At 36.6% G+C, this 13474-nt stretch overlaps 1 protein-coding gene across 2 annotated transcripts in view; it reads right to left on the bottom strand.

Moving 5' to 3' along the window:
- LOC140794932 (uncharacterized) overlaps positions 1-13211 on the bottom strand; it is a 28991-nt gene extending 15780 nt beyond the window's left edge. The window contains exons 1-6 of one of the 2 annotated variants that reach the window (XM_073147217.1): positions 12245-13211; positions 10683-10738; positions 10524-10606; positions 8546-8624; positions 7510-7620; positions 6741-6850 (exon numbers count right to left, since the gene is read on the bottom strand). In XM_073147217.1, the coding sequence (XP_073003318.1) occupies positions 6741-6850; positions 7510-7620; positions 8546-8624; positions 10524-10606; positions 10683-10738; positions 12245-13118 (1313 nt within the window). In that variant the 5' untranslated portion in view covers positions 13119-13211. The remainder of the gene's footprint in view (positions 1-6740; positions 6851-7509; positions 7621-8545; positions 8625-10523; positions 10607-10682; positions 10739-12244) is intronic. The other variant, XM_073147218.1, reaches the window with a different exon arrangement.
- Positions 13212-13474: the final 263 nt, after the last annotated feature.

Raw genomic sequence — 13474 nt, 5'->3', positions numbered from 1 at the left:
AACATAAGTAATATGTGATAGGACTTTAAGAACAAACACATGCTAGATATTCTTCGTGCATCTCTCTATAGTGACTCAAGATTACCTTAAAGTCTAGGGGACAGACCTATTCCTGATAAGCATATGATCCGTTTAAGTGACCCTGGTACGATTAGAAATCAGTCTAGGGAACAAACCTATACTTGATCAGCATATAATCTGTTTAGGTGACTCTAGCGTGCTTAGATAACAGTCTCAGGCTAGATTAAAAATCTCCCTATGGTGATTATTTTTTTTCTATGATTAGTGGAAAACACCGTGTGAGTTTATTACATAGTGACATCTCTTGGTGATCCTAACTAAATTAACTATAAGGAAAAGACTGAGTACATATCGATGTGACTTGTAGTTGATATGGATCCTCAGACAAAGTCTCAATTGAAACATATGACATTATTATAATACTAAAAGAAATTCAGCATATTAACACAAACCATGTTATAAGATATGATTTACTTTGTTATTACTTGTACTGTTATTATTATTGTTGTACAATTCTCATTTTATATTATTGGACTCGTAATTATTTAAAGTTATGTTATGGATTCGGATTTATTTGGCTTTTGAATAGATTCCACTCGCTGAGCTATAGTTGTTAGCTCATAAATTCTCTCTTCTAATATTTCAGGTGCTAATCCACGTGACGGGACCCCACCTCCACTTAAGATTTACTACTTTGCCCATCAATTGTAATAGACATTTTATTCTAAACGATCTGTTATTTTAGTTTGATTGGTGACACATTATCGATGACATTGGTATTTCTTTATTATTGGATTATATTTATTGGAGTTAGCTGTTCATAATTAAATTCTTATTATTTTGGGATTCAGAAAAATACTTCGTGTATCTCAAGTGCATTGAGGTACATGGCCGGTCATGATTCCAATTTTGGATTGTGACACTTACATTGAGATATTTAAAAAGTATTAAGATGAATTTAGTTGTATAGTGATATATGATAGGTGGATTATACAGAATAGGAGAAATATAATTAATTTCTTAGTGTACTCGAGCATGAAGATAATATTTTTAAAGTTTGGGATGCTACTGCTTATTTCAAAAGTGCAAATTATATTTTTTTTAGTTGATGAATGTGGTAGTACAAAAAATAAGTAAAGAAGTGATAGTCTAAGTGGTTATTGGTAACAAGACAAATTATAAGATTGCTAGACAATTACTTATGATGAAAAGACAATATTTATATTAGACGTTATGTGCTACACATTGTCTTAATCTCGTATCGAAGGATATTGTCAAAAGTCCTAAAATTGATATATGATTATACATAAAAGTCAGATGTTGACAAACTTTATATATTATCACGATTAGGTTCTTAATTTGCGTAGGCAGATGACTGATAGTAAAAAGATCATTAAATCCAACACCACTAAGTTTGCTACTCATTTTCTAACATTAGAGAGCATTACGCATATAAAAATGAGATTATACGGATGTTTACATCAAAAGAGTAATCTATAAGAATTAAGAATATGAATCCTAAATATCAAAGTTTAGATGGAACTTGAAGAGCATAACTTTTAAAAATACATTTTGGAATAGTATTACAATTGTCATCGCAGTATTTGAAATTATGACTTGTAGACAGTGACAACAAGTTTGATATGAGTTGCTTTTATGATGCTGTGTATATTGTAAATGAGTCAATAAAAAAAGTATAGGCAAAAGTTATAGAAAATGATAGATGTTGACTAACTCTCAATAGAACAAACAATTATGTAGATATATGCATGTTGCTTGTAGGCATGCTTTTAATTTCTACATGATACTTTCTTAATCCAAAATTTTAATTCTCTACAAAAATGACTAATGATGATAAAATCTTGCTGAGTAAAGAAGAGAATCAATAGACTAGAACTTGACATTTATAGACAATTTTTTTTACGATAGAGATGTGAGTTATAATTCAATTAAATAAGTTTATTATTATTTGTTCCAAGTTTCAATCTAATCAGCTTTTTATAAAATATATGCAATATTCAGATTGAGATATAGATTAAGAGTTGAGCATTGTCAAGATCTGGATAAGAAAATTAATCTATCTCTCTCTAATCTGTTCTGTAGTGATTTTTAGTGACGAGAAGGGACAGAGTGGAAGAATTGAAGAATCGAAAAGAGAAAAAAAAAGAAAAAAAATTGCTGCTTATGCTGGGAAGAAAAAGAAGATAAAAAGAGATAAAGTAGAAGGAACAAAAAAACGAAACAATCTGCCACAATGAGAAGAAAAAGAAAACGAAGAGAGAAATAGAGAGTGGAATAACTGAAAAGATAAAAAATCTATTGCAGTAAAAAAAAAAGGAGAAAAGAAGAGAAAGAAATAAAATAAAATCACATAACCGAAATCGTCAGATTTCACTAGAACTAGGTCTCTGCATTAGAGAACCAATGGATATAATAAGGAGAGAGAGAGAGAGAGAGAGAGAGAGGGGAGAAAGACAATAGGTTGGATTCGGATCAGATCCATAAACGATGGGGATTAATGTCCCTAGGTTGGATTCAGGTCAGACCCATTATGGATTTCACCCGATTGACCCAAACCGGTTGATCCCGTTCTGACTCAAGATTGGCCAATCCCACATAATCCCCACCTTGGATTGAGATTGGCTGATTTTTCAATCCAAGGTTAGAAGCCATTTCGAAGCAACCTAAATTGGTTTTTGGTGCCGAATTATCCTCGGCATGGCCATCCCTAGATATAAGTACTCAAGGCAAGTAGATTGTCTTAGCTAAATCCACCATCAAGTTTTTTTCAGTAGTTTGTTTCTTCGTTAACCTAAAAAAAAAAAGATCAAATACATTCTACCCCTTTGAACCGTTATTTTAGTATTGCTAGGTTCCCCAAACTTTTGGTCGGGGTGCAACTGTTAGGTTATCCATCCAAAGTCAAATTGCACATGCCTTTTCATCCTTAAAAGCATTACCAATAATCTGAACAACAATCACTTTACCACCCTAACATTTTTTTTATATCACTAATGTAATAACCTAAGTAGGGTTAAAAAAAAATAATTATGGGCACGACGCGACCGGCCACACTGTGTCATGCAGCTTGCATGGTGGGGCGCCATGCGCCTGCGACTGCCGCCACTACTCCTCCTCCACCGCCTTCTCTCTCTCTCTAACTTTAAATCTCTCTCTCTCTCTCTCTCTCTACTCTCTCTCTATACCGACACCTTCCCTGGAGCCGCCGCCGGTAAGACCTCTCACTCCCCCTCTTTCCTTCTCTCTCTCTCTCTCTCTCTCTCTCTCTCTCTCTTTTTCTTGCCCGAGGTTGGGCTCATCGGAGCCGAGCAGCCGACGAGAGGCCGGCCGCTGGCTGGCCAGCAGCGACCGGTGCCCTCCCCGCCGGCCCAGGTCCGCACCTCCCTCCTCTTCCTTCCCTTCTTCTCTTCTCTTCTTCTTCTTCTTCTTCTTCTTCTTCTTCTTCTTCTTCTTCTTCTTCTTCCTTCTTCCTTTCTTCCTTTCTTCTTCTTCTTCCTCAGCTGCTTCTTCTCTTATTGTTTTCTGCAACAGTGCTGGGCTCGGCCCAGCATTGTACGAGCCCAGCACTGTAGCAGGCCAGTCCTAGGCCAAGCCCAACACTAGTACTAGTGATCCCTCATTTTTTTATTAATTTTTATTATTTATTATTTTATTTAGGTATTTTTGTCTTAATTAATACAAATAGATTTAGACATTATTTATTTTAATAATAATACATATTCATCATTATAATTATTGTTAATTATAATTAATTAATGATTAATTAGGTTATAAACTATTAGACATAAATATAGGTAATACTGATATTTACTTATTTATTTATTTACTTATATGTATATTAGATTAATAGATAGATTTGTAAATTATAATTATTAGATTTATATTCTAATATTCTTATGATATACATTTTAAGTAATTCTATTAATTTATTATATATTGTTATTTTTGTAACAAATAAAATACTAGGCTTATGTATTTATTTATTATTATATAAAGTAATTTCTAATTAATCAAGATATACTTATAGTTAGGTTTTCATTTATATTTTTATTTATATTTTTATCTGTAATTAAAAATCTAGCTAGTTATAAAGATAAGTAGAAATTCTAAAACCTTCTAAATGATCATATATTACATGAACAGATTTTAATCAGATAAACGGCTAACATCATACTATTTAAATAATTTTAGATTCCGACCCCCCTGTTCAAGACCCTGTGGACTTAGCTATCGAGGCTTGATTTCGTAGCAACGTGAACGAGTGGTTGTTTGATATTTGCAGTGGTAGTAAGTAATCTTATCTCCTAGACGCCTTTATCAAAACAGGATATATTATATCTTCTGTACATGTATGTTTTGGCCTCCAGTATGATTATATAACTTTATATAGAGATAATTTCAGTCAAGCATATTTTGTCATGCATTTGATTAGACTGATCTGAGATATGAGTACATTGGTGATATATAGAGATGATTATACTGTTATGATTTTTATGTCGGGATGATCTCTATCATGAGTATGCATGTAATAGACTAGCAAAAATATACATGTGTTAGATACATGGTTAGAGTCGGCATTGTATCATTTTTCTCTTGGCTTCTTTACCACCTAAATTCTTGAGTTGCATGATCTGTTGTCATACTAGATATATATGCATATGATTTATCATGTATAGAAAATCATAAAAGTACATGTGTATGTGATGTGATGTGATATGATGTGATAGTTGGAACGGTATCTGGTCCGGATTAGTATTGGACATACTCTTAGCGTATGGCAGAGTGGTGATAGTTGATGGTGTACTCTTAGCGTATGACAGGGTATAACTTACATTGATATACCCTTAGCGTATGGCAGGGTATAATTTATCTACAGAGATACCCTTAGCGTATAGCAGGGTATGATTTATCTACAGAGATACTCTTAGCGTATGACAGGGTATGCTCTGAGCTTGTGATAGTGATAGTGATAGTGATAGTGAGAGATATGTAGATTATATATGCCTCTAACATATACAATTATCTAGTGATTGACATGCACTATGCATCATCATTGATGTGATTAGTATCATTGGATCATAATTGTTATACACAATATGTTGTTATATTCAGGGATGTTATATGGTAATTTCATCATGTGATATACTTTTAGTTGAGGATATAATGTGCTCATTCATGAGAATTGACTTCGTTTATATATATATATATATATATATATATATATATATGTCATTGAGGATACATATATATACATGCTCATACATGGCATCATGCTGCTTTCTGATTCATATTATCCAATACATGATTTACTCTCTATTTGACATCACTGATTCGGGGTAAGATCTATTCACTAAGCCTTTAGCTCATGACTCTTTTTGTTTTCTCCCTTCTAAAAATCAGGTGAACGAGAGGAGCAGAATACTCCCTAGTGAAGAGTAATGTGTGGTTAGTGTTATCAACTAGATGAGTTATCTTATCTGATGTATTAGTAGACATCCTCCAAAATGTGTCTTTATCCTTGTCTTATATTATAGCAAGTGACTTTGTACTTGTATAATTATGTATATATACCGTTATGTATATGTTGTGGTATAAAGCTCTTGATGATGTGTTATGCCTTGTGTAGGGCCCAAGTAGAGTTATCTGTATGTTGTTGACAGTTAGACTTGAGTTATTCTTAGTTTAGATGTTGTAGATGAAATCATAATGTTGCTACAGGCAACGATGGCCGTGCCATAGGCACGGCCTGTGCCGACCGCCAGCCGTGACGTAAGAAAAGGAGAGAAAAATGTGCCACCTTGGCCGTCGCCATCGTCGCTGGCCTTCGCCGTCGCCGCTCCCGGTCGCCATCGCCGCTCCCGGTCGCCATCGCCAATCCCGGTCGTCGTCGCCGCTAGGGCACCCGACGCGAGCTCGGGTGAGCGACAACCGGTAGTGGTGACGGCGTCGGCGAGCGGCGACGGCGACAGCGAGCTCGACGACGAGGTTGTGGCAAAGCTATTAAGAGGGGTGCCGTGCGGCACCCCTCGTGCCACGTGCCGGTACGCCGCTAGCACGTCAAGTGCCGACCGGCACGCCCCGTGCCGGTCGGCACGGCCATCCTTGGCTACAGGTTTATTTGATTGTCAGTAACTAACCAAATGGTCAGGTACTACGCACGTGCCGTAGACTCGTGCCATGCACGTGTTTAGGGTTCGAGTGTTACAACTAAACCACTCTAAACTTTCTTTACAAATATATATCTATTTAAAACAAAGGGTTATTTAAATCATTTTACTATCTCCATTAATGACAATTGCAATTGAAGCTCAGTTAAAACTTTAAAGGGGCATCCGATAATAAAAATAAAATTAGGTTATGTAATTTCCATCCAAACTAGAAGGGGCTAAAATTTAAGCCAAAAATAATATATTTTGCACCACAAAGCGGTAAAAATATACCTCAAACATCACAGAAGTGATTATGAAGCCATCCTTAGTTGAAAATCAAGAGTCAAAAGTGATGATAAATTTTTAATGAATTGTTTGTGATAGTGAGAGTACTAATCAATAAGTTACAAGTTGTAGAATATGATGTCAATTCAAACTAAAGCAATTAACTCACAAAAATTAAATGTGATTCACAAAATATAGGATATCACAAACAGTAAATGAAATGAACCAGAATATTTTCAAGTATCTCACTAAGGAAACGTAAACCTGTCCTCTAGGCTGCGCTCAATATCAAACTGGTATATTGATATACGTCTCGGTGACAACTCAATCATCTCACCCCTCCTTGCTTTCTCATACATCTTTTCACCGCCAACCTTTAAATAGTCACAATATACCATTAGGAATTACACTATTTGTCATATTCTACTCGTAGAATACTGAAAAACATATATATATATATAATTAAGAATAAATAAAGTTCTTAAGATAATCTATTCTGATATTTTAGTGAGCATTCATGGATTAGATTCTAAAGCATTAATGGATTACTTCTTCACAGTTATATGATGATTTATGCAACTTCTACTGAAGAAGTAATAGTGAATCTATGCTTTATAGTGGACAATCAGAATTAATTAGTAATATGTATCATGTCTTTTCAACACAAGCATCTGTTTGGTGCAGCCTCTTAGTTAATCAAATAAATTATCGGTTTCTAGTATTGTCTTTCCTAATATCTGAAAGTATATGATCATTTACACAACTATTGAAAAAGTAATAGAGGATCTACGCACTATATTGGAGAACTGAAACCTGAGAGAATGTAATCGTTGTTAGCAATTAAAGAATTAATTTGTAATGCATTACATGTCAATTCAACACAAGCATTTGTTTAATCTAACAAGTTATCAGTTTCTAGACTTCTAGTATTATATTTCCTATTCAATGTTGTATGTCCATCATCTGTGCTTATTTAGAATCTTAGATTGTCTTACTCACGGAAATTATCATGCAAATTGCAAAGAGGACTTACCTTAATGGCAGAAAACATTGGTGGAACTTGCCATATCTCACCCAAAAAAGATGCAGCTCTCTTCTTAATATCTTCATCTTTGATGTGTTCCCATGGTTCTCTTTGGATGACCTGGTCAATCATGGAAATATCATTCCACAGTAAAGAAAAAGAAAATACTGTTAATCCAAAAAGATCAGACTATCATGACTAACAATTCAAATCACAGTATAAACCAAAAGGTAGCTAATTCATTAGTCAAAAAAAAATTGCAATCATCAGAATCAACAAGGTAGTGAAAATGATTCATATTTAGTCATTTTTTTCCTGTACAAGAACCATTCACTTGTAAAATAGAGGAAGCTAATTCCATATAATCACATGATTTCCTAAAGTGCGCACTTTTTGTCTTAGTAAGCAAGCTACCATAAGATAAAGACTTCACAGCGTCAGATACTAATGTTATTGCTATTTGGATAAAACAATTCAGTTATGAATCTTAATTATCACTAGCTCAAAGTTTGAAATAACTTCGTGTAAATTATATCTGACCCTGTATCACTTAAACCCCGTGAAAGAAAAAAAAAATAGTTGACAATAACAAACCCTAAACTATTTAAATGCTTCAAAATAACCCTTATGTTAGTATATTGTATGTTTGTCTGTTCGAAGTAGGTATGTGATTTCATGTGCCACACTTTTTTCTCATCTGTACCAAAACTTCCATCATGTTCTTCCTCACATTTTCCTCTCCTTTCTACCAAAATTGCTCTTCCACAGACATTTCCCTCTCCCAATAACAACATCTACCGTGTGTGGCCTCTCTCTCCCCCCCTGCAGTCCAAATGTACTTAAGTACAAAGTACAAACAACAATTTTCTAAAATCAATTTTTCTGTCAACAGTGTATACTGATTACAATAGCTCAACAGGGCTTAATGTTTAAGTTTTTTTTTCTTCAGCCCCCTAAGTGATACAGGGTCATAGTTTAGGGAGTCTAGTTGCAATTTAGCCTAATTTTTGTTATAACATATGCTAGTTATAGCTGACATACAGACCGGTGAATCAGCATCCCAAGTTGATGTGGCTTCCCCTAGCCGAAAAACACCACTATAACCTTTTAGCATGCCTTGATATCTGCAAAAGCAAATCCAACACAGTTAAATTTTCTTCTAATTACAAAACCAATTTTAATATCCATGAAAGAATAAACACAACAATGCACTTCTCTTGGCTTCCTTTTGGTTTTGGTACACAATTAAATGTACAAACATGCATGTTGAGTTCCTATGTTGGTAAAAAAAATTGTTTATTCAAGACAATAGAACCCTTCAATCTGCATTTGCTAAATCACTTAATAATTTCATAGTTGGAGTACTGAGAGGGAAAATCACATCTAGTTGAGTTATGTTTGGTCATTGTTGTCTCTACTGTTCTTAAAGAAAAGTCATAGATTTAAGTGTGGAAGTTTTAAACACTCCCCGCTATGCTATATGCTTTGGCTGCCTTGAATGATGTCCAAGCTCAAATAGTATGCCATACTAACCAAAAATCAGGTATGATTGTAGTGTGTTAATTCTCAAAATAGATATGATTGTAGCCACCCAAAGTTAGATATTTCGGTGGGTCAGCCGAGCTCATCACTTGGAATAAGCTCGAAAAAAAAAATTTGCAGCAAGCTTGATCAGTGGTTGGCTCATTCAAGTAGACTAAGTAAGGCTCAAAATAAATGCTAGTAGTAGCAAACAATAGATACCTACCCAGCTGTGATAAATAAATCGACAATTTCTAGGATTTTCCATCTTAACAAGCGCGTGAGATAGATGGAAAAGAGGTACAATATTACAAACAGAGATAGAGGAGAATGGAACTTTGTTAGCAAAAAATAAGAGGACAACCAAGTTTGCTTGAATTAGCAAGAGTAACAAAAACATGGTTAATCATTTACAATATTACCTAGAATAAAAGACTCTAACATAGGCTTTAATACGTATATTTAAACCACAAACATGTATAAAGATCCTAAATAATATATTAGAGTTGTGTCAGTACCCCATGCCGACTGGGTTTTGGCAAGACACGTGGCTTTAGCACGACCATCTTTGATACCAAGTATTGTCATGATAGTGGCATGCCGAGTGTCGATTAGCCATCAACGTGATACGTACCAATTGACACAGTTGGCACAGAGCGAGACCTCCTCATACCAAATAATGTGCCATTTTGCCACAAGTTTGGTCAAGGTTGACACACGTGAACACGAGTTAGCACATGTGGGCACGAGCAAGTCAATATCTATGGGCAATGATTACTCATCAACCAAACAACCAAAGGAAGCAAGTCTCCTAAATTTTGAAAAACATTTTGATGATGTTATGTTAGATTATTAATTGTTTATGATACTCTTTTGATACATATTACTAAATTTCATTTCTCTTTCATGACACTTTGTTCATTAAATTTTTGTGCTTGATTGGGCCCGGTATGATACATTCCTAATTATATAATTATGAGTAAGTTCCATCTAATACAAAAAATTTCAGGAAATTAAATTAGAAAAATTGCTTGAAACCCGTGCTTTCGATCAATGGTGCTTACTCTAGCGCTCACCACTTGTGGAATACCAAAATCCTCACACCATGCCAAATTATTCTTAGAGCATTACACAATACTACAAAATCTTCCTAAGCCTGAAAGCCAAGTTTATTCAGAAGCAATACATTTCTTGTTTAAAGAATCAAGGATTTGCCCACATGCAGGATAAATCTGATTGCAAGTCAGCTTTGCACAAAGATTTGTATGAGCAGGAAAGAAAATTTTACGAGTTCAGTTTGGGAGTACCAAGATTAAAGAAAAATACAAAACTCAAAAGACCATACAGAGTGAATATCCAAATGTTCATTACATTATTATGTAGATTTATTTTTACAAAAACTTAACTACATTTAGTGACAAAAGAGCATGCAAAGTATAAAACTATTTTAAAGAACAAAGGGAGAACTACCTTCTACTGCTAATTAAAAAGCAGTAGTGTACCTATCGACCAATTTGGTTGCTTTCCCAACACAAACAATTAATAAGCCAGTTGCCATAGGATCTAGAGTACCAGCATGCCCAACCTGTAAACTAAAAGATATAGAATGAGCATTGGCATATTAGTCATACATAGACATACCAATGCAAAAATCAAACTACCTTTTGCACTTTGACTAAGCGCCGCAATTTCCCACAGACAGTAAATGAAGTCCATCCTGTCTTACATAAAAAAGTTGTTAAATCCACTCTACTGACAAGCAGGGTAAAGAAAAGAGAATATAGCTTTTAATAATCTAATACCAATGGCACATGAACACTAGAGAAACTAGGAAACCAATGACTGAGTGAATGAATCATCACAAAAGGCAGAATGAAGGCACATACATTCAGATAAGTGCATAACTAGCTCAAAGACAAAATCTAAAAGGAAATGGCACAATCCCTTTAGATCGTGAAACATTAGAAGAAATAAACACTCCAATGGATAAATGCAGGCACATATTGTTATTGGAAAGTGGAAACAACATCCAGTAGCATCTTACTGCATTGAACCTAGCTTTATCCTGAAGGTCAGTTGTACATAACATCTTGTTCTAGATTAGAAAGCTCAACAGGTTCAGGTCATGCACATTACCCTTGACTCTTGTTAGATTTCTTACTCCTAACTCTAGTTAAAGTTCTTATTTTTTGCTTTGAAGCCAAGCAGGTTATATGGTCCAAGGCAGTCTATTCTAATGTTAATCCAGCTCAGAAAAGTTCTGCAGAAAGTTACAGTTATATAGAATGGCAATAAGTTATTCCAAGGAAAGAAAGATTTTTTTAACATAGTTGCCATTGAAAACTTTCCAAATATCATAATAACCACTACATTTTTTTAAATATCATAGTTGCCATCAAAATCATTGGACTCTTCCAGAAATTCCATTATTGTTATTTTGAAGGAATATTCAGAAATATTCCTAATTGGTGACTATTAAAGTTAACTTATACAAATAAATGAAGATACTACCCTTCTTTATCAAACTTTAGAATGTTGAATATGTAGCACTAATTTCATAAAAAATATCAGACAGTTGGATCCTAATCAACATCCTCTTGTACTATAATACCGCATAATATTAGATAGTTTCCAATCATTTCAAAAAATTTATATGATGGATAAATTGTCTTTTCATAATCCAGGTTAAGTTTTTAACCATGATTAGTTAGATTTAAGTATTTAACAATAGAAAATTATTTTTGAAAGTCAATAGCAATTATGTTATTTTGAAGAATATAGTGACAATTTTGGTATTTGAAAAGTTCTCAGTGGAAATCATGTAAAAAGGGCCCATTAAAAAAACAATACATGCCATTTCCAATAAAATCATGTTATAAATGAACAAAACCCAGAGTCATCTCACATTCCCCTTTAGTTGTGGTTAGGGACAAATTCCAGTATCAATGGAAGTTCTGCCATGCTCTTAAAAGAAAATTGGAAGTTCTGCCATGTTACATTACGGGAGACACTATCCAAACCACATATATATACTTGAATCCTCCAATCACAAGGCATTCCCTATCTGCATTAAGATCACAAGAAACTCTCAACAAAAAAGACTCCCACTTGTATACTCATTCCATGATGTTCCCTAACCATTTCCACAGTTGTCCTCCTCAATGAATCAAGAGATTAAAATGCAACAGGCATGTAAGAGAAAAACACCAACAAGGTTACCTACCTTTAGGTTTGTCCACGAGCACGACAGTACCCGATGGGCCATCCCATCTTGGTGGAAGCCCAGACCTCCTGGTCGCCAGGTACGGCTCCACCACCTCCACCGCAGAAGCCACCACTTCCCTTTCCCCGGCACAGGGGACTTTCTTCAAACACTTGAAGAACTCCTCCACCTTCCTCTCTGTCACATCCCCCAAGGGCCTCTCTTTCTTCCTCTCCGTCGCCCCCTCATCAAAAAATACCAAAGCCTTCTCATCCCTCTCGCCACCCCCACCAACACGATCATCCTCCTCCTTCTTCTTCTTAGTAGCCTTCCTCTTCCCTTCTCTCTGCACCACCTCCGGCTCCGCCGCAGCAGGGTCCACGAAGGCCTTATCAAGCGAATGCTCAGGAAAATACTTTTTCTCGAGCTGGTAGACCATCCGGTAGTGCTTCTCCTTCTCCCATGGGAGCGCGAAAGCGTCGTAGAAGTAGAGCTCCTCCTCGCGGGCGTGGAGGCGGGGAAATTCGACCACCTCCGGCTTCAGCTCGACGAACTCGGCATCGGCGGAAGCCGAGGAGGAGTCCGGGTCGTCGGAGCCGAGCATGCGCTGCCGGCGCTTCCGGTAGTAGCGACGCTTGGAGCGGTCTATCGGTTCTTCGTCGGGAGGAGGGCCATCGGAGGAGGAGGGTAGGGCTTGATCGTCTTTGGAGGAAGGAGAGGGAGGAGGGCGTGGAGGACGGACGGGGCGATGGTGGACGAGCTCATAGTAGAGGGGATAAGGGGTGGCGGTGGTGGAGAAGGGGCGGAGAGGGAGGCGGAGGAGAAAAGGTGGGAGCTTGGAGATTGAGGAGGAGGGGAGGAGGAGGGAGGAGAGGGCTCTAGATGTTAGTAGCATTTTGGGAGGAGGGAGAGGGAGGAGAGGACTCTAGCCTCAAGGGGCAAGTAGCATTTTGGGAGGAGGGAAGTAATGCTAGAAGAAAGATGGATTAGATACAGGAAACGGTGGAGAGTAGATTAGACATTATCATTGGGCGGGCCGGGCCGGGTTCGGGCCAGGCTTTTCGGGCCAACCGGGCTTAAGTATTTATTCACGGTCCGACCCACCAATCACTCGGGCCGGGTTCGGGCCGGGCTAGAATAGTCTAGCCCGTTACCGCCCGACGACCCGTGAGAGATCGGGCTAGTCGGTTGGGCCGGGCCGGCCCAACCAACCAATCACTCAGCCCAACCCATATTTTAGCTATTTTTAGA

Source organism: Typha latifolia, chromosome 9 (genome assembly GCF_019914945.1).
Source record: "Typha latifolia isolate L0001 chromosome 9, TyphaL0001v2, whole genome shotgun sequence".
Taxonomy (NCBI): domain Eukaryota; kingdom Viridiplantae; phylum Streptophyta; class Magnoliopsida; order Poales; family Typhaceae; genus Typha; species Typha latifolia.
This window is presented reverse-complemented; position numbering and strand designations above follow the sequence as displayed.